General features: G+C 36.9%; 1 protein-coding gene across 4 annotated transcripts in view; it reads left to right on the top strand.

Annotated features, from left to right (window-relative positions):
* The window catches only part of DPYSL4 (dihydropyrimidinase like 4), a 30,907-nt gene extending 16,993 nt beyond the window's left edge, over positions 1-13,914 (top strand). For all 4 annotated transcript variants that reach the window (XM_087932496.1, XM_026710504.2, XM_087932497.1 and 1 more), the window contains 8 exons: positions 151-219; positions 1,619-1,739; positions 5,330-5,486; positions 6,469-6,610; positions 8,001-8,171; positions 9,447-9,626; positions 10,734-10,905; positions 12,607-13,914. In XM_087932496.1, the coding sequence (XP_087788622.1) occupies positions 151-219; positions 1,619-1,739; positions 5,330-5,486; positions 6,469-6,610; positions 8,001-8,171; positions 9,447-9,626; positions 10,734-10,905; positions 12,607-12,698 (1,104 nt within the window). In that variant the 3' untranslated portion in view covers positions 12,699-13,914. The remainder of the gene's footprint in view (positions 1-150; positions 220-1,618; positions 1,740-5,329; positions 5,487-6,468; positions 6,611-8,000; positions 8,172-9,446; positions 9,627-10,733; positions 10,906-12,606) is intronic.
* The last annotated feature ends 360 nt before the right edge of the window (positions 13,915-14,274 follow it).

Here is a 14,274-nt window from a genome sequence, read left to right as displayed (position 1 = left end):
GTTATAGCAGTTGTAATCTACTTATCTAGAGAGCATCCAGCCAGAAGAGGATATTTAAAAAGTGAAGATTTTATAAAGTTTTACTTTTTTTCTTGAGATACAATATCTGCACATCTTCATCATTCTTCCTATATTTATTGATTGATTTAGGAGCAAAAAAGACTCCTGGAATTGGGGATTACAGGTCCAGAGGGTCATGTCCTCAGCCAACCGGAAGAGGTAATATTAATTTGTCTCATAGAAATACTTATTATTCCACAAAATTAGCTTAATTTGCAAACCAAAATTGGTTCATTTGCAAATTTCATACATTTTCATGTTTTCAAGAAGGTTAACAAAGAAAGAAAGAGAAAAATTTTCCCCCACAAAGTCAAAAAGACTAAAACACTTTACAGTGAAGATACAGATCATATTTAAATGTACCCCATGCACATTTATGCAACATTATGAAACATTAGCATTTCACAGAAAAAGAATCTTATCTAATCTTTTCCTGGCACATTTAAAGAGTTACTTTTTTGCTGCAAATTTGTATATGCCAAATGTACTCCACATTTCCTGGGCTAGCACTGCATTTTCTCTGATTCTTCACAGGATGTGATCCAATGTGGGGTGTTCTTTGGAGTCATAGGAATTAGTGCACAGTGAATTAAAACATTCCATTGATGACAACCATGGACAGTTCAAAGAATTCATTGACATCAGTGGAAAGCCACTGGTTTAGGATCTCAATCCTTTTATTCTAAATTTGGATCAAAAAATATAAAGGTTTCAGAATTTGAATGAAAGCATACACCTATTGCACTAAAACAGAAACATAATTTAAAAGGGAAAAATTAGTAAAAATGTATTTCGTAGATATTTTGATAACTAGTTCACAAGTTGTTAAAAAGGAAATGTTCCAAATGGCACTTAGAGAAATACAGGAATTTCTCAACTTATGACCGGTCTCTTAGTGACCATTCAAAGTTACAATAGACGGATGCTGCTTACGACTCGGATTCAAAGTTACAACTGACCCCCCCCCCCGCCCGTCATTTGGTTGCATTTTAAGATCTTGGCAATCGGCCCTCATAGACATTAATAACATTCCTCAGGCACGTGACTGCAATTTAATATTTTTTTTCCGCCAGAAATTGGCATTTATTTCCAGTTTCCTACAAAATATACCAATTGTGGACAATAGATTCATTTAATGACTACAATAATTCACTTAATGACTGCTGCGAAATAGGCCATAAACTAAGGCATGCAACTTGCTTAACAACCAGAATAGCTTATAACTGTAATTCTGGGCACAGAATTACCTATAATGAAGAAAAAAGTCTGATCTAAATTTTTCTAAGTGGCAGTAATCCCAAGTCTGTTCTTTTTAATGGTACTTATACCTTGTATATCTAGGTTTGCACTTCCCATTTGTTTAATACTGAGCTTCAAACTATAATGAATTACTGAATTATTCACAATTTCCAAAATCAAAAATGATAACACTAACTTTACTATTTTTTCTGGAACTGCAATTTTCCCATGAGTATAGAATAGAAAGATTCTCTAAACATGCAGGTCTAGATGAAAAAGTCACTTTGAAGAAAGTATCTGATTATCCGTGTTTTCCAAGGTTGAAACAGAGGCAGTGTACCGTGCTATTACCATAGCAAAACAAGCCAATTGCCCCTTATATGTCACAAAAGTTATGAGCAAAGGTGCTGCAGATATCATAGCACAAGCCAAGAGGAAAGGTAAGCACCATTTTATATTTCCTTTTTGATATGGATTTGCACCTTATTTCTTACATCTTTGTGTTGGAAATTGAGAGCCAATTTGGCCTTCTGGTTAAGGCTGCAGGCTGAAAATCAGGAGATTGTGAGTTCTAGTCTAATCTCAAACATGCTTGGGTGACTTTGGGCCAGGCAATCCCTTAGGCCAGGGGTCTTCAAACTTTTGACAGCTTTAAGACTTGTGGACTTCAACTCCCAGAATTCCTTCTCCAGTCATGTTAGCTCAGGAATTCTGGGAGTTGAAGTCCAAAAGTCTTAAACTTGCCAAGTTTGAAGACCCTTGCCTTAGCCCACAACAGTTTGATTGACAAGTTGGTTGGTCAATTCTTGTTGCAATCCATGATCTGAGAAAAGAAAAAAGTAGAGCCTGCATTTGTAGTCAAAAGCTGGGGGTGGTGGTGGGATTTCATGGATATTAAGTTTGAAAAACAAAGAACTGTTTAGGTTACTGCTAATTATGAGCTGAGTTGAGCTGAACTGATTTCTAAGAATTTGGTATCCAGACTGTAGAAGTAATAATGTTGTTAGTAGTTGCAATAGTACTTATATAATATCCATCCATTCTAAGCTAAAGAAATCTATAGTTGTTATCCTATGCCATTACTATTTCACGCAATTCAGTTATTTTTCATCCTAAATGCTAATTTTGTTATGCATCCGCAAAGAGGAAAATTGGTTTGCATTAAAACTTGCAGTGTAAACCATGATTGGTAGAGAAATTGTTTGCTTACTTAATACAAAAAACCTTGTGGCATCCAAGTTGTTCTGGTATTTTTCAACCATTCTTCATTTTTATTAATGATTTGGGTGTGGTGGTGGATGTTTCTCAATGTGAAGGTTAACTTTGTACATAGTTCTTCAATTAGAAAAAATAAAGCAAATATATAGGGTGTTGGAAACCTTTCTTAATAGTTGAGAAAATTTTAGCTAATCACAAGAGCCATGGTGGCACAGTGATTAGAATCCACTTATTGCAAGCTAATTCTGCCCATTGTCAGGAGTTTGATCCTGATCAGCTCAAGGTTGACTCAGCTTTCCATCTTTCCAAGCTTGGTAAAATGAGGACCGGATTGTTGGGGGCAATATGCTGATTTAAACTGCTTAGAGAGGGCTGTAAAGTACTATGGAGCAGTATGTAAGTCTATGTGCTATTGCTATTAATGCCTAACTAGATGATAGCATCTAGCTAATTTTAGATGATCTTGGAACAGCTAACTATTGTTGGAAGTAGTTCTGACTTGGAAGAAAGATCACTAGGAATTCCCAGGGCTAAAAACATTCTAAAAGAAGCAGTGATAAACCATTCCATACTGTTCCCACAAGACTGCCTAAATATATTCATAGGTCAACATGAAGAACTTTTCCATTTAAAAACCAAGTAGGAATCACACCTGTGACATGGTTGCTCAAAGATCAGTGCAAATTCAAGTGATATTTATAGGCTGTCTATGATCCTGGCAAACTGAAATCAGTGTAGAAAGTAGAAAGAGATCTAGGAGGAGCAATCTCTAGTGTTTTTAATGTTCTTGTATTTCTGCTTTTATCATACTGTAAGCCACAAAGAATTGCTTTGGATATGGAGATGAGTAGCATATACGTTTAGTTAATTAATAAACGTAGTGGCGGGGAAGAAAAGCAACTTTCATAAGGTAGTCATAGTTTTAAAAAATTCAATCCTGGAGGTAAGAGAGTGAAGACAGGACAGGTGAACTTGGAAAAAAAGAAACAGATAAACAAAAGGTTAATGTGGTTAATTTAACGATTTTATAATAGTGTTGTTTTTGTAACCCTTAAACGTAGATTACAATTGTTCATACAAGAATTTCTGTCTTAATTTTTTAAAAATTATTTATTTTAATGTTTTGTTTTCACTGAAGCTATAAATGCCCCCTTTTGTGCAAATGCTTGATTTTGGAAATGCTGGTGTTAGAAGTCCAAGTGTTACTTGGTTTACTTACTAGAAAAATAACTTTGTCAGCCAAATTAAAGAGCTCAAGGATCTGCAAACTGGAAAAGTAAACGGGGAAGTTGGTTGAAACACCTGAATGAGAAGAGTCTTATGAAAATACTACATTCCCTTTTGCTGGATGTGTTTGAACAGAGACTGGATACTTTAAATTAAATTCCTGTTTTGAGTAGAGAGCTGGCCTGCATGATCAGAATATCCATTTCAACTCCATCAGTCTCTGTATTGAATAATATATTGAGTATCTATTTGGTTATGCAAATAGATACTAGTCTGGTTGTAATTGTGAGTACACAGGTAGTCCTCAACTTAGAACAGTTCATTTAGTTCCTTCATTCAAAGTTAGAACGGCACTGAAAAAAAATGACTTATGACCCCTTTTCACTTAAGACTGTTGCAGCATCCCTATGGTCACATGAACAAAATTCAGGTGCCTAGCAACCGACTCATATTTATGCCAGTTGCAAAGGTCATGTGATCGCCTTTTGTGACTTTCTGACAAGCAAAGTCAATGGGGAAGCCAGATTCACTTAACAACCATGTTACTAATTTAACTGCCGTGATTTACTTAACAACTGTGGTGAAAAAGATCCTAAAATGAGGCAAAACTCACTTAACTAGTGGCTTACTTTAGCAACAGAAATTTGGGGTTTGATTGTGGTCGTAAGTCAAGACTATCTGTATTTAACTCTTGTTATCTTGAGCCTAACTTTTTTTCTCTTCTGTTCCATCATGTCTGATTCTCGGAAACACCCTAGGCAAGTCCCTACAGTCTCCTTGGCAGGGTTTTTTAGAAGGACTTTGCCACTGCCTCCTTCCTCAGTCTATCTTAATTAGAATTAACTTCTTTTCAGATGTTTGGAAATCACAGGTAGTTTCCTATTATGTTAAAGAGTTTCTGAGTGGAAAAAGAGAGGATCCAGACTTCCCCATTTATAACAGGCACAGTTATTTGGGAGGTTAAGCAAAATTGCTTGCGGTGCATTTTGATTTCCTTTTAGAAGTGAAGTTGAAATTCTTTCATGCATGTGCCTTTAGCACTGGCAGGCCTTTTACATGCTAAGATGTTGTAGGCAAGTTACTGTCAAATTGTCAGATTGTCTTTAGTCCCATTCCTATTCCAGAAGCCCTAAGGTCCAGAAATGTCAGCTTTAAAAAAAAAACAGAGATACTTTCTATACCTGAAAAGCTCTACATTTTTCTGAATAGATTTTGCCCCTAGTGATTTGCTAATTTGATTATTGTCCATTTGAGAAGTTGTCATTCACTTAGAATTGGAATTGACTATCATAGGATTTTTGTTAGTGTGTGTTCTTTTTCCCTGGCACATATTTTCAAGACTTCAGAGTGAAGATAGATAGACAGATAGATGGATGGAGGGAGGGAGGGAGGCTCAGCGGATTTTTCCTGTAAATATGCTTCTTTTTCCCATGAGGGATGCAAAGAGGGCAAGAGTTATGTAAATCAAAAAGAACAAGAGCAGTCTCTTCCCATCAAATGTCCAGTACTAGTTGAAGAACATCTAGTTGGGAGAGATTTCATCCATTTCTCCCCAAAAATGACCAACACACAATTATGTCTTTAGGCACCATTGTATATGGAGAGCCCATTACAGCAAGCATTGGTACTGATGGCTCACATTACTGGAGTAAGAATTGGGCAAAAGCGGCAGCCTTTGTCACATCTCCACCTGTCAGTCCAGACCCCACAACCCCTGATTATCTCACTTCACTCTTAGCCTGGTAAGTCATTTTCTCAATCTGCCAAACAAAAGGCAATTTTTATGGGAAGAGCTAATGCAGGACTTTCAAAGCTTTTCTAAGGTGGAGGAAACATTTGAAATCCAGCCAGTTCCATACCATTTGCTAATTGTGATCTAGTGAGGTTGTTCTGTACCGCTTGCCTAGATTCTCCTACCTCAGCTTGATTTCTTTTTTGAACACTTCCAAAGTACTGAACTTCATCTACTTTTAATTTTACTTAAAGAAATATTTGAGGGGGGGGGGGTTTCCTTTGAGTGCCTCAAACATTCTTGGAAATAAATAAATGAATGATGTTCAATGCTGGTGCTTATTGGCAGAATATCAACTTCCCACTTCTTTTTAAATTAAGAGAGATTATTTTGAAAAATCAGTTGGATCAGGAAGCCCAAGAGATATCTCAATGGGCACAATGGAAAGCAGGAAAATAGCATAATAGGACCTCTCAAAATCTTCTTGGGATCTAGCTATTAATAACCAACTGGCAGGCCTTTACCATAGTCACCAAGAAGACATTATATTCTTTGGTGTGTCCATAGCTTTGAAATCTGGTATATTGTATTATTGCCCAGGGGGCAATTATTAAAGTATAAAGGTAATCAAAACCTGTTTTTCATTGTACAGTCCTCTCTGTAACCTCCCTGGCTTCCTTCCCTTAATTAAATCCAAGAGAAGATAATAGCAGGGAGGTTTTTGCATTCTACTTATTCAGACCAGGAATTGACGAGAGCTGAGAAAACTTTAGAGAGGTGAAAAGATGTGGATTTAGCCAACTTTCAGTTTCAATGTGCTACCAGAATAAATTATATCGTACTCTTAAGAATTAATCAACTTGTAGTTCTTTGCTTTTTACCAATGAGACTTCAAATCAAATTTCAGAAGTGCCATAGATGTTGAGTGTCATGGAGCCTCTTGGTTTTTTGTTTGTTTGTTTGTTTACTGATTTGATATTTCTTTTAATTAGTGGGGATCTTCAAGTGGTGGGCAGTGCTCACTGTGCCTTCACCACAGCCCAGAAGGCAGTGGGAAAGGATAACTTCACTCTGATCCCAGAAGGAACAAATGGCATTGAAGAACGAATGTCAATAATTTGGGAAAAATGTGTGGTAAGTTCAGCTGGAAAAGTTTGTTACAAAACAATGAAGTTTTTGGTCATAACTTGATCGTTTGCTATTGACTGTGTAGGGGATTTCAAACTTTAATCTTTCATGATGTAAGATCCTAGGGCAAATTCATGAATGCACATTCAATTTGCAGGTAGACCTCAACTTACAATTATTTGTTTAGTGATGTGTTGGAAAGTTACAATGGCACAGGAAAAAGACTGACCCCTTTTCCAAATTTACAATTGTTGCAACATCCCCATAATCACATGATCCAAATTCAGACTCAGTGGTTAAGATGCTGGGCTTGTTGGCTGAAAAACCAGCAGCCCAGGCTTGAGACCTGAGTTCCATGCAATGGGGAGAACTCCCGTCCTCGCCCCAGTTCCTGCCAACCTAACAGTTTGAAAACATGCAAATGTGAGTAGATAACTAGGTACCCCCTTGTTGGGAAGGTAACAGCACTTTGTGACATCTGGCCACATGAACCCAGAAATGTCTTCAGACAGTGCTTGCTCAATGGCCTTGAAACGAAGATGAGCAGTTCCCCCTCTGTTGTCTGCAATTGCTAGAGGAGAAAAATCCACAGGAATTCCGTTACAGAAATTCATACATTTTGGATTGATGTGGAAAGAAGTTCATTATTATGAGACAAGCTCAAACTTCTCATGTCTTTAAAAGAGAACAGAAAATAATACCATTTCCAAATTCTCTGTATCCCAACCTTCTCTCTGGGTCATCAGAAGGATTCACTTGGCTTGAGTCAAACCTTCCATGATTTGGACCTAGTAGATCAGTATATCTAGAGGCTCTGTCTAGAGCAAATGTGTTCAACCCACAAGTTGTGGTCTGCATGCAGCCACACAGGATTGTAAGCTTTCAACATTGTTATGCGATTTATATATATGAACTATATTATAACTTTTATATGTAGTCCAAGACAGTTCCTCTTTACTCAATGCAGCCCAGGAAAGCCAAAGATTGGACACCCAAGATCTAGAGCAGGCCTGCCCAACTGGTAGTCCCCAGGCCGGATACAGCCTGTACAGACCACACCCACCCCGGCTCCAATATATCATGATCCGGCCTGTAACGCAATCCAGTTTGACACCCCTGATCTAGAGGCTGTCAGAACTAGTCTACCATGAAATAATTTATTTATCCTATGAACATGTAGTAAATTGTTTTTTAAAAAAAGATGCCGTTTATTTGGGATAAATTTGAAAGTGAAATCATGGAATCTGTGAATTGTATTTCATGAATTCATAAGAAACATAATTCAAATTATTATTTCTCCCACCTCATAGTTTTTCTCTTTCTTTCTCTCCTTTTCTGCCTCTCACCATTCCCAAACACACACACACACACCCCTACACACACACCTCATTTCTAGGCAGCAGGGAAGATGGATGAAAATGAATTTGTAGCAGTGACCAGCACTAATTCAGCCAAGATTTTCAACTTCTATCCCAGGAAGGGGCGGATTGCTGTGGGATCAGACGCTGATTTGGTTATTTGGAACCCTAAAGCTACAAAAATCATTTCTGCAAAAACCCACAACTCGGTAAAAGCAAACAACAATTACACATTTTATTTTTCATTGAATTAGATGTTCCATAGTTTATAATAGTCATTATTGTGATCTGACTGAGCTTTCTCATTTTCCTATATCATTTTCTACATTGGTTAGCTTTGACAGTATTGATGCTACATACACGTTACTGGGTATGAATTACAACCTTAATTTACAGTTGAAATGAGCATCCTTAACTTTAGTTGCATTATACCTGTTCATCATAGAGAGGGTTTTTTTTTCTTGTTCATAGCTATGTGCTCACTTGTTAATATTTTGTTACTCGAGTATTTCATTTTGGGAAAAGTTGGGCGGAAGTGGTAGAAATAATGATAGTTTCAATCTCATTGTTGAATTTCAGAAGGTACATAATTCTGATGTAGCACACTGATCCATCTATGTCAGTCCTGTCTCTAACTGGCAGTTCTCAGGATTTCCTTTGTAATGTGAAGATTTAATCTCTGTGTGTCAGAACTTGGTCTTTTTATGCAAACAGTTACAACCCTTCCCCACTGTTCTTCCACTGGGCATCAAGCTTCTCAAGGGAACATCTAACTAGGCTTTGGCCAAAAGAAGGACAAAGCTGCAGCAGGGCATTCCTTTAGGCTTCTGGGAGACTTAGTTCAATTTATTAAAAAATTCTATCTCTTGATTTATCTTATAGTAAGATAAATTTAGTTTTAATAGATTAGAGAGTGAAGATAAACCAAGCTGTGGCCTATTCATGAGTCAGATTGCTATTATGTATTCTCTGTGATTGGGAACCCTGCCTTGTCAAGGGAGATAATATTTGATGTTGAGATTTTACATCAATCGTTGGTTATAAATTCTCTCTGGAATTGGGGCTTTCAGTCATTTTCTTTTTTTCTGTCAAGTTTCTCATGTTTTTGAAAGCAAGATAAAAGCTTTTACAACACTTGGTTGGGAAATGCATATACTGAGCAATTGATATTCTTGAATTATATGAATGATACTTGAATTGTGCTGCATCGTATTTGTACAGACTCTTAAATCTATCCCATATTGCTCCAGCATCATGCCATAAGCCTAACATAAAAGACTGGCTAACCTGTGTGCCCTACATACAGCTTAAAATGACACATATTCACAATATTACTTGGAGAATATCAAGGTTATATGTACCTTTCCATCCCAGAATGTATAGTTTTCTTACCTTTATTTGAATGATGTACATGGACATTGGTGCATTGAGTCCTGTGATTTTGCTTGAATATTAACCTGAGTCTGTAATATTTGTTTTGCCAGAATGTGGAATACAACATATTTGAAGGAACTGAATGTCATGGTGTCCCCACAGTGGTTATAAGTCAAGGGAAGGTTGTATTGGAAGATGAAAACCTCTGTGTCACCCCAGGTGTTGGCCGTTTCATTCCTCGAAAGACATTTCCTGATTTTGTTTACAAACGAATAAAAGCTCGGAATAGGGTGAGAATTTTTATGTATGTGAAATCTATTTCATTATTGGTTAAGGCTTACTATGTCTGCACCATCAAAAGTTCAGGACAAGGACTGAGAAGAAACAGTCTGGGAAAATCAGAAACATGGTGTTCAATTAAGATTTTAAGAATAATTGGTTTTCCTTCACACACGTCCAGATTTTCTGTTTTCTGTAAAAGAAGTTACATTTACATTGTGAAGTAGCCTAGGCAAAGAAATTGTAACCAGGTTCTTACAGGAACCAAAGACACACTGTAGCAACTGCATTATGGTTTAGCATATATACTGTGTTTCCTCTGGAAATATGACCTACCCCCAAAATAAGTCAGCTTGATTTTTACACATGTGCCCAAGACCCTCACCACTCCAGGATGCACAGGTAAAAATTAAGCTAGGGTAGAGCTGCCCTACTACTTCGGAGAGTTGCAGCCAGGCCTCGCATACCCCAGCACCTGTTTTTGCCTGCCCATTTCTTCTGAGGCTGGCAAGGCTCCTTTTCACTGTCAGAGATTTTCAGGAAAGCCTTGCTGGCCACAAAAGAAGTTCCTAAAGGCCTCTGACAGTGAAAAGGAGGCCGGTGGGTGACACACGCAAGTGAGGTGAATCAGTGGAAGACACTCCGCCTGAAAATAAGATCTGGTGCCTTTTTTGGTAACAAAAACAAAAACATTAGACAGGGTCTTATTTTGGGGGAAACACAGGTATATATAATACAAGAGAACTTAGATGACAGCTGACTAAGATCAGTGAACTTCACAGTTAAGCAGAAATTTGAATTTAGGGTTCTCTTTCCATTTTTGCCATTACCATCCTCATCATTATATATTCCGTTTTTAAGTTTGTATTAAATACAAATTAAACCTGAAGAATACAACATTTGTGCATGTTGTGCATTTGTACAACATGTTTAGTATGTGAGAATGTTTGTCCTTCACAGCACACCAGAAGACAATGGCAGATTGCTTCTAAATTGTAGCCAGGAAAATTAAATCAAGCTCGATTTTTAATCCTAAATTGTTTACCCATAAAGTTGTCCATGGAATTCTGTAAAGTCCTTGTTCTATAATAATTCTCCCTTTTATTGTATGTTTATAGTTGGCTGAAATCCATGGTGTACCTCGTGGGCTTTATGATGGACCTGTTCACGATGTCATAGTAACAGCTAAAGCTGTTGCTCCAGCTCCTACCTCAAGGATAGCTACTTGCTCAGGCAAAATACAGGTTCCACCAATCCGCAACCTTCATCAGTCAGGTTTCAGTCTGTCTGGTAAGTCAAGTTGTAAACAAAAACAAAAGAATAAAAAAAATTGAGACGATAACAGAATTATCAAAATGAGAGCTTACTATTTTCTTTTAGATCATCAATTGGTAAGCAGTGCCTGACATTTTTCAGTCATTATACAGTTCTTAGCACTTTATATGTGGTGATAATATATGCTGAATATATATTAAGGGAAGCTGGATTGGAAGACGAGGGTGGTTTTAAAATTGAAAGAGGGAACTGAATAAGAGGACGGACTTGCCTACGGGCGAGCGCTGGAAACAAAGCATGGAAATATCTCTAGTTTATGGTTCCTCTCTGAGTTTGGCATCCTTCCCAGTGTGTGTTATCTGTGGACGTCCTCCAGCCCTTATCTTGCCTGGTTTGTGTTGCTTTTTTCCTTCTTCTTGTAACTGTTTGTGTGGGAGTTTTTTGTCTTCCATCAAGAATATTCGGAGCTTGGAAGCAAAGTCAAGGAATAAAAGGGGCTTCACCTGTTTTCTGTGACTGTGTTGTTTTGTATCCCATCCTGGGTCATCACATGATGTCTCTATAACCTACAAATAGGGCAAGCCAGTTGGACTTTGAAGAGTCTAGAGAGAAGAGAGTATTGATGCTTTTGAACAGCAGTGGGCGGAGAAGTCTCATGAGAATACTACAGACAGTCAAGGAAAAAACCATTTCATTGAACAAATCAGCCCAGTGTTCCAATTTGAGGCACGAATGACTAGGATTGTATTATCCTACATTGGATATATTATGAAAAGAAATGCAGTAATTCTCTGGAAGAAAACTTAATTCTGGGAAAGGTGAAAGGAAAGAGAAGAAGAAAATGGATCTGCAACAAGGAAGATAGAACGAATAGCATAGCAATCAGTGCCCTTTTATAAGATTTGAAGGGTGAGGTTAGGACCACCATGGAGAAAATCTATGTGGCCATTAAGAGTCAAAACCAACTTGATGGCACATAATGTGATGATAAAGACTATGATCATGTTCATTCCAGTAGGCTATAATAACTTTACACTCCAGTCATGTGTAATACTCCAGAAATTTCATTTTTTGATACTAAATACTTAAATGCTAAGCATTGGAGAATCCTTTAGGATCTATTCCAGCTACCTAAGCATTTTTAATTTTTTATTAATTTCAATTATGGAAATTAAGCACAATCATAAATCTATTGAAATTAATATATACAAAATTCCTCCCTTTTAGTAGTTCCTCATATTCGACTGGAAGCTGAAAGCTTTTGTTAAAGCATTCTTTTACATGTGAATATGAAGATCTAGTTTACAAAAACTTCTTTTCACATGAATTTGGCAAATTTCAGCCTTAATTTCAGCCAAATTTCCTTTGTCAGCGTAAATATGTTTGGTAGAATAATTCTATGAAGTCTAATTAGAAATAAATCACATCTGGCTAAATATTGTTTCCTTTGGGGGGAATTACATATATAGTTATCATATACTAGATACTACTGTGTGTGTGTATACCATATCTACTGTATGATAACTGTATGATGTGTAAACTACACACACAGACACACACACAGAGAGAGAGAGAGAGAGAGAGAGAGTATAACATTGCAGGCCCAACTTGTTTTTAATTATCACCATGTCATTGCAACCGTAACAGCATACTGTACGATCAAATGCATGTTTTCATTTACTTATATTTAGACAGCCTATGTTATATCTCTTCTAGGATCTCAAGCAGATGACCATATTGCAAGACGTACTGCGCAGAAAATTATCGCACCCCCAGGTGGACGCTCCAATATTACATCTCTGTCATAATAATTCCTGGCTGAAAATACCTGCATATAATTTTAATTATAATGGATGCTGTTAAAATCTGTGGCTTAAAGTTTGCTATCTGTATCAATGGATCTTAAAAGAGCATCTCTGTGGTTTCCATAAGGATAGATGAATTATGCAGGTGCATCTTACATTCCTTTTAGGTAACTTACCATTATGAAAAAAATCTGCCTTGTCTACACTCCCCAAGCACTTCTTTTTACTAGAAATATTTGGAAAACAGATTATTTTACACTGCCAAATTAAAGGGCTTGAATGGGAGTTTACAACAAAGAAATATGAAAATGATTTGCCTTGTAACTCAGGATAAAATTTCCCACTTTTTCTTTTCTAAGTCAAAACAATAAATATACCCTTTCCTAATGTATAGATTTCGTTACATATAGTAAATGCATTCCCTGAATTCCCCTAAATCTTCATTAACATGCCTGAAATTGTACAGATTTCTAATACTTTCTGACATGCTTCGCTATAGATTAGGTTATATCCAAGAAATACCTGAATACATGTGGGTTTTTTTTATTTTCTACCTATAATTTATGCATTTTGTCTGGGAATAACTCCTGTACTATTTTGATACAAATAACTTGTTTCTATTCCCCCCTTTTTTACTGGAAAAAACCTACATACATAAGGCCAAATGCTTACCTGTCTTGTTCCTCTGTACACATAATGGTAAGCCTTAAATTGTTTTCTTTTACCATGGTGAAGTGTTACATCTGAATACCTAAAGAAGTGGAGTACAGGTGTTTGTTTTTTTCAGAATGGCATGGCGGGGGCCACAGTCCTCCCAAATTGTCAAGCCATGGCAAAATCTACAATTGATTTAATTTCATTTGCACCTACATTTAATTACACAGACATTATTATTGCTGGTAACTTTGAGAAGTTCTCCGATAGCTGCCCTAAAAACATTTATGGAATTTTGTATCATTGGAAGCCATAGACATTTGCTGGGGAAGAAGGCAAGTAGTGAAACATGCATCCAATGTTGCAGTGCAATTGCAAAAGTGCAGATCTTGTATTGTGATGTCATGCTGCACACATTGTCATTGACATTGTATGTGGGTGTGGAAATTACGTGTGGGCCTAACAAGATATACTTCTGACTTAGATCATGGCTAATGATTGATGTCAAAATAATGAGAGCATAATTGGAAATAGATTTCCAAGCTTAGTTTAAAATTTACCATAAGCAGGTAATAATTTAATCTCAAATAAATCATGAATAAAACATTCTTCTACCCCTCCTACCTACCACTCTTGCTTATAATGTGACAGGTAGATTTCATTCAGTTATGTCTCTTGCTTTCACCTTGAGTGTGCTTAGGACAGCTATGGTTTTGTTATATCTTTGGAATCTTCATCAAGATTAAGACAATGAACTATGGCTGGAACTAACCATGGTTAGATGTAAGGTTTCAAAATCATTCCCAATATATTTTTGATCCTGCCAGTTGATGAAGAGCTACTTCACCAAATAGATTGTATCACAATTATTGCCCTATGGTTGATCGTTGCAACTGACCAGTAAGTATTATCAAGCCAGAAAGGG

This window comes from Pseudonaja textilis, chromosome 4, assembly GCF_049901715.1.
Source record: "Pseudonaja textilis isolate UNSWEBS1 chromosome 4, rPseTex1.2, whole genome shotgun sequence".
NCBI classification, from domain to species: Eukaryota; Metazoa; Chordata; class Lepidosauria; order Squamata; family Elapidae; genus Pseudonaja; species Pseudonaja textilis.
The sequence above is the reverse complement of the archived record's forward strand: the minus strand, read 5'-3'. Positions and strand labels throughout refer to the sequence as shown.